Source organism: Pinus tabuliformis, chromosome 3_1 (assembly GCF_031772625.1).
Source record: "Pinus tabuliformis cultivar Carrire ecotype Pingquan chromosome 3_1, CPIR1, whole genome shotgun sequence".
NCBI classification, from domain to species: domain Eukaryota; kingdom Viridiplantae; phylum Streptophyta; class Pinopsida; order Pinales; family Pinaceae; genus Pinus; species Pinus tabuliformis.
In genome coordinates, this window is record NC_142301.1 from 710,800,958 (window position 1) to 710,808,435 (window position 7,478).

The 7,478-nt window shown below is 36.1% G+C and overlaps 1 protein-coding gene across 2 annotated transcripts; it reads left to right on the top strand.

Annotated features, from left to right (window-relative positions):
* Positions 1-1,488: 1,488 nt before the first annotated feature.
* LOC149189208 (putative LRR receptor-like serine/threonine-protein kinase At1g67720) lies at positions 1,489-6,815 on the top strand. Of its 2 annotated transcripts, XM_089411774.1 has the most exons (15): positions 1,489-1,772; positions 1,985-2,528; positions 2,663-3,141; positions 3,224-3,350; positions 3,451-3,522; positions 3,671-3,739; positions 3,824-3,895; positions 4,006-4,074; positions 4,225-4,457; positions 4,590-4,798; positions 4,968-5,094; positions 5,494-5,562; positions 5,730-5,919; positions 6,023-6,155; positions 6,294-6,815. In XM_089411774.1, exons 1-15 carry the CDS (start codon positions 1,670-1,672, stop codon positions 6,639-6,641), a joined length of 2,844 nt encoding a protein of 947 aa, XP_089267900.1. In that variant the 5' UTR covers positions 1,489-1,669; the 3' UTR covers positions 6,642-6,815. The 2 variants fall into 2 exon arrangements, with proteins under 2 accessions (XP_089267900.1, XP_089267899.1); XM_089411773.1 differs by lacking the exon at positions 3,671-3,739 and having other exon boundaries at positions 1,490-1,772.
* The last annotated feature ends 663 nt before the right edge of the window (positions 6,816-7,478 follow it).

Genomic DNA, 7,478 nt, shown 5'->3' on the forward strand with positions numbered 1-7,478 from the left:
ACTCATTACCATTATTAAACCTAGAATTACCAAGGTGGTGGTACCTAAGAGACATGCTTTCACTCCTACCAAGTGACTCTTGGTCTTATGGCCATTAATATGTTTTCTTACATCAAGGAAACAAACTCTTACCCAAGCAAAAACAATTTCGGCTTTTGGAGCTTTGGTGTTTGGAATTGATTTGCAGGGAGTCCCACTTGTGTTCAAATCTCTGGAGGCATCACCCATATGCCCATAGTGTAGGAAGATACAAGCAATATGAATGAAAGTCCCATCACCAACTCTAGTCCCACCCATGTTCAAATCTCTGGAGGCATTACCCATATGCCTATATTTTGGTGTATCAAATTGTAGGGTGTTTGGAATCGATTTGCAGGTAGTCCCACCCGTGTTCAAATCTCTGGAGGCATCACCCAAATATGCCCGTAGTGTAGGAAGATACAAGCAATATGAATGCAAGTCCCATCGCCAACTTTGAAGGTAGTCCCACCTGTACCCGTGTTCAAATCTCTGGAGGCATCTCCCAAATACCGACATTGCCAAACCAACAATGAGGACAATCATCTCTTCAAATGCAAAACCACATCACATGGAATTATGCCGGTATCGCCAAACCAACAATGAGGACAATAATCTCTTCAAATGCAAAACAACGTCACATGGAACCAACAATGAGGACAATCATCTCTTCAAATGCAAAACCACGTCACATGGAATGACCAACTGATAGTCCCTAAAAAAACTAATTTTCACACATATCAAATAACTTTGAGTCTTAGTCTGTTAACATGTTTCCTTATGTACAGGGAGTCCCACCGTGTTCAAAGTGTTTGGAATCGATTTGGAGGTAGTCCCACCGATGTTCAAAGTGTTTTCCTTATGTACAGGTAGTCCCACCGTGTTCAAAGTGTTTGGAATCGATTTGGAGGTAGTCCCACCGATGTTAAAAGTGTTTGGATTCAATTTGCAAGTAGTCCCACCTGTACCCGTGTTCAAATCTTTAGAGGCATCACCCATATGCCGGTATTGCCAAACCAACGATGAGGACAATCATCTCTTCAAATACAAAACCACATCACGTCAAATGACTTGCTGACAGTCCCTAAGAAAACTAATTTTCACACCTATCAAATTACTTTAAATCTTAATTTGTTAACATATTTCCTTATGTCCAAAAAAATACAACTTATCCAAACATAAACAATTTCAAAACATGCTTCATACTATTAAAACAGTGCTTTTAAAACCATCAAAATATAGCTTGACCACTACTTTTAAAACAACCAAAAATTTATTAAAACACTACTTTTAAAACAACCAAAAATTTATCGATGGAAAAGGACCATAAATAAAACCATAAATACATTAAAAAAAATTCCCACTTACTACGCCACTACCGTGGGAATCGTTTGAAAAGCAAGGACATAAAAGTTAGTAAACGCAATCAACGCTGCAATTATGTTTATCATTCACATAGACATTAAATATACAGCCACACAGAGAGTCAGGAACTCTGAAGAAATGTTTTCGACTTCACAGAGAGGTCACCGAGAGGCAAAAAGGCCGAGAAATCATATCTAGAGCACACTTTCAGTTTCCTTAGAAGTAGAAAACAATCTATTCGAATCCTACTCCTTTCAATCTAGATCACCGGACTACTTTTTAAAAAATGGGTGTAACTGTGGACAAATTTCGTTACGGGAAGTGGAGCAGTTGGATAGCGTCAGTCGGTGTCCTCTTGAGTTTATTGGCTCTAATAACTGCTCAACCAGGTATGTACTAATGGAACCTAAGTTCACCGTTGCCAGGAATATTGTAATGTTTCTGTTCTCTTTACCTATCAGTATCGGCATGTGATTTCTTTGATGTTTTATAACACTCGTGGAGTTTCTGGTTGAATAGTCATTTGATATCTTCTTGTTTTCAATCGTTATATTTGGTTGACAAGATTTATTTTATTAAGAAAGTTCTGTTCGTGTGGAAGGATTTTTGAGTATCGATTGCGGAGGGAAAACAAATCAAAGTGGAGAAAAAAACATAAGATGGGTCACTGATGCTAATTATATAGACGTAGGTCAAACAGCAGACATCAGGGACGCCTATGATTACAGTGGCGGTTCCTACTTGGATACTTTACGGTTTTTCCCAAAGCCTCTCAAAAAGTCTTGCTATCAGTTGCCTGTGACCCCTAATGTGCCTTACCTCTTAAGATTATGGTTTATGTTTGGAAATTACAGTGGATCCGAACAATTTCCAAGCTTTGCTTTCTCTATTGAGACAACTGGTATGTTAGCTATAGGAAATGTAACGATCTCAAAGCGAGATATACCACTTTACAATGAAACAATATTTGTTAGTTCTGGCACAGTGCTGTACATCTGTTTGATCAGAACCTCGGAAGCTGATGATCCCTTTATCTCTGCTATCGAATTGAGGACGCTCCAACCAGGCATGTATGAACAGGCTAAGCCAGGAACAATGTTGATTTCAGTATGGAGATATGATGTCGGTGGAAATTTTATGCTTAGGTGAGTTTACTTTAGAAATATAGGTAACAAGTATTTTACTTTAGAAATATAGGTAACAAGTACTGGTAATGACATTTTTTTTAATGGAAATCTGAGAGTCATATTTTAATGGCTTTGTATGTGTTATAAAACAGGTATCCTGAAGACAAGTTCGACCGGATCTGGAAATATAGCTCAGATTTGATTGTTTCTAATTCTATTTCTCTACGGTTTGTAAGTTGTGATGAGACCATTTCAACCAACAATACCAAGGAACTTCCTCCACCTGCTGTGATGCAAACGGCGGCAGTTATCATGGATGATGGTTTTAAATTCACTGTAGGACCGACCAATGGTCACAAATTATTACTGTTGTTATATTTTGCAGAGATCGAGAAGCTAAATATGTCCGAACACAGATCCTTTTCCGTGAGAATAAATGGTCAAAATCGGTCTGAAGCCATTACTTCTCTGAGCAATTATTCTACCCTGGAGCGAACATTCATATCCAACTTAGCAGAGGACTTCAACTTTGCCTTGGTGAGCACTAGTGACGCTACCAGTGGTCCTATCATCAACGCTTTTGAGACTTACAAAATAGTTGACACCCAACCGGCAACATATGCGCAAGATCGTAAGTTACCTTGCTAATGTTTCGTGTCTGGAATTGTAGATATTCTGATTAAATTGCTAACCAATTAGTTTTTATGATGCAGACAAAGCTCTTGAGGCTATCAAAAGCAGGTTTGGCGTAAAGGATTGGATTTCTGATCCTTGTTTTTTGATCCAGTGGAATGGAATTGTGTGTGAAAGCAGCACTTACCCCATAAGAATTTCGGAAATGTAAGTTTAATTATTCCATTCGTTTACAGTTGAAATCATAAAACTGATGAGATCTATAAGTGAAATTAATTTGTTTTTACGAAAGTCGTATTGTTACCAGTGATTTGTCAGGAAAGAATCTTACAGGATTGGTGCCCGACGATATTAGACAGTTGACGGCATTAGTTAAAGTGTAAGAAAAAACTGACCTGTTTTAGCCAAAATGTAACCCAAATTTGAAGAATTCTTGATTAGGCTTCTGAAGGGGAACATAGTTTATGCTTGGATATTGTATCAGATAATACTATTCAGCATTTACTCATTTGTGTTGAAATTAGCAGGTCGCTTTACAATAATCATTTGATAGGGCCATTGCCAAATTTCTCCAGTTTAACCAAGTTGGAGAGATTGTAAGTTTCTTTTCAACATTCAATTTTCACTTTGTGAGCATATGCATTTTCATAGAACTAAAATGTAATCTGCTAAATTTGTAGGTATCTACAAAACAACAACCTGAGCGGTACTCTTCCGTCCTGGCTATGTGAACTGAAAAACCTAAAAGAATTGTCGGTCTTCCTCTTTCCTCCATCTCTACTTTCTTCTCCTTTTTTTTGTCATAATTATTGCTCAATTAAATGGAATTAACTTATAAATACCGCTGTATTTACTTTCACAGGAATATAGAGAATAATAATTTCAGCGGTGTAATACCTGTCCAACTTCTCAATGGATCATTGAAATTTAGGTAATCATATTCTATTTTATACTCCTTATGTTTTGACATAAATTTCATTCGAGATTCGTAATTTTTTTTCATAATGATCAATCCAGTTTAGGTTCTAGTTACTTTTACTGGACAAATTCATGGAAAATGTCTATCATTGGTCTGCTACAGTTACTGTGGAAACCCCCACTTACCTATGCATAAGGGGAAATGCACCCTGCATACTACAAAGAAGAATAAATTGAAGATTATACTCGGAATAACACTAGGCGGAATATTAATCATCGCTTTAGCGCTGATAGTAGCTATTATTATGTATCGCAATAAATTCGGGCGAAAAGAACAGGGTATTGACAGCAGAAGAAGTGGACTGGGAATGGAACCTAGATCTTACTTGTACCAAGGTTAGTATATATATATATTTGAAATGATGCATAGTGGTAGTCTTCTCTGTAAATGAAAATATTTTATATTGGCTTTGAATGATTTTTTGTCCTTTGACTCTCAGTAACTTTATTTTCCTGAATGGATTGCAGACTACTCAATGGTTACCGTGCCAAATTCAACAAAATCCCGTTCCTTCACTCTAGATGAGATGATAGCGGCCACACAAGGCTTTAGCCAGGAGATCGGACGAGGAGGTTTTGGAGCGGTGTTTTTAGGTAAATTGCCCGAAGGAAAATACATAGCCGTCAAATTGCTCTCACAGTTCTCCCAACAAGGGGTTCAAGAATTCTTAAATGAGGTGATTCTCAGATATATTTTCAACTATATAATACGGTTCATTGGAATGATCTAATAAGGGCCAAATTTGGATCCAATGTAACAATGTCTAATCTCATAGTTTTGTCTCTGCTCATGAGTATCTATGAGTATTATAGATATAGTAACACTCTGATTTAACGGACGAACAGGTTGATCTTCTTTCCAAAATCCATCATAAGAACTTGGTATCTTTACTGGGATATTGTAACGAATCAAGAGAAATTATGCTTATCTACGACTACATGTCAGAAGGGTCTTTAAGGGATCATCTTTCTGGTAAATTATATTTTCCTCACTTCTGCCATTAACCCAATTTATCTGATTGTAAATATGAGATGTTTATTTAAATCACCGGAATTGCTGAGAGTTATCTTTATTTATGTTATTTATGGGGTATAGAATAGATGGTGATAAATGTACTGTTAAAATATTTGATGATATAAAAGTCACCCATTTAAAATTAGGTAGGCAAAAATCTAACTGATGTGGCCAGACCCAGTACCATCCTATAATTATAATAGCTTAAATACCTGAGTCACTATTTCTCAAACCAAAAATATTAAACATACAATGATCTCAAAATACACCAGATAAACAAAAAAAAATTATTATTTAAATCAATATAATAGCTACCATAACCAACACAAATTTACTTACTCTGATTTTCTTTTACAGGTCCTAACGCACATCATTCCAAACTAAATTGGAGAGCCAGACTCAAAATAACTTTAGATGCAGCTCAAGGTAACTCGCTTAATTACTTTGGATGTGCATGAAACGTTTTATAATCTTAATTGAGTATCGATTACAGTAAATATGGGAGTAAATTTTTAGGTTTTCGTTAATATTACATAGGACAAATAATCCGTAACCACGTATCTCACGTTACTCACCTGTGGTTTCTACTCAAGGACTGGAATACCTGCACGTTGGTTGCACCCCAAAAATAATTCACAGGGATATCAAGACCGCCAACATCCTTTTAGACAGCGATTTGAATGGAAAAGTAGCAGATTTCGGTCTTTCAAAGATGACAACTGATGGGGAGGCTACTCATGTTACCACTGCCGTAAAAGGAACTGCAGGATACCTGGATCCAGAGTATGTCAGACATAATAACTTGCAAGTCATTATTAAAAGTAGAGATAATTTTATCTTGCTTTTCCATGGTACTTATCAACTTTTTGGTGGGGGCACTTGACAGGTATTTCAACACTCAAATGTTGACGGAGAAGAGTGATGTGTACAGTTTTGGAGTGGTTTTGCTGGAGATCATATGTGGTAGACAACCCATAGATCTAAAACTACCTGCAGAAGAACTGAACATCGTTAGATGGGTAAGTATTCTCGTATGTAAAGATGGGTAAGTAATGTTGCCATCAAAATAATATTTAAAGCCAGCAACAATAGAATATGTTGTTGACTTATAGTGCATCTTCTGCAAGATTAACCATATTTTTGGGCTTATTTTATAGGTGAAGCCGTATGTAGTGGAGAATGATAATCCTAGCAGAATATCAGAAATCATTGACAAGAGGTTAGGTGGAGATTACGACATGACATCTATCACTAGTGTTGCCAAAGTAGCGATGAGATGTGTTCACGCTGAACCGTGGTGTAGGCCGAACGTGAGCGAGATAGTGGCCGAGCTGAAAGAGGCTATCAAACATGAGGATCATCGTGCTTCTGTTTCAATTTCAGAGGAAGCTGGTATTCAAAGTAGCGATTTGTCGTCGGGGCCAGTCTCTTTATCTGTGGATTCGACTGCACACGGAGGAATGGAGTGGAGTGACAACTCCAATATTTCTCAATTGGGAAGGTAGGTTGGCACGTTGCTGATATGGATTGAAGGGAAGTTGGCCAAGAAGTCAAACCTACAGGTACTAGTGATGGCATGATTTACAATATGGGTTGATGTCGTGCATTTGACATAATTGTGTCGCACACATCTGAAAAAATTGGTGAAACTTAAACTGTAACCATCTCGTCAAATCTTGGGGTGGTACGTGGATGTATATACACGATCATACATTATGCTGAAACTAATCTTTATTAAATAGGTATTGTGTATTTTAAATCTTCATATCAGTTTTAGAATTTTCCATGTTAAAATGTTTACAAATTAATAATTTCTTTTGATTAAAAATATTATATTATATTAATATGATTTTTAACAGATTTGAAGCATATCTGGAATCTCAGAAAGTTTACTGTATAATGTTTGTGCTAATGGACATGTCCCGTCCTGACCCGGTGCCCAATTTAACTTTATCGATATCAACGAAAAAATCATTAATCATGATTAGCATCACCATTTTCTATATTATAATCGATTAAATGGTACATCCAAGTTGGCCATCTCTAATGTAATTATATAAAATCCCTTTTGAAAAAGTTATGTGGTTCTTAATAAGTACATCATGAGAAACCTAAATAGGGATGATATTTTATAATCTTATTCATTGAGAAATTCGTCCATTATACTGTTATTGTTGTTGTGACCAAATTAATATTTACATTATTCTATATATTATAATGAAGTTTGCCATCCTTTTTTCCGGTGGAAAAAACTAAATAATTATATAACTAGTTTTTATAAAAAATATTAAATTTTTTTGTTGGAAAATAAATTATTTTTTAAAATATGAAGTATTTTATTT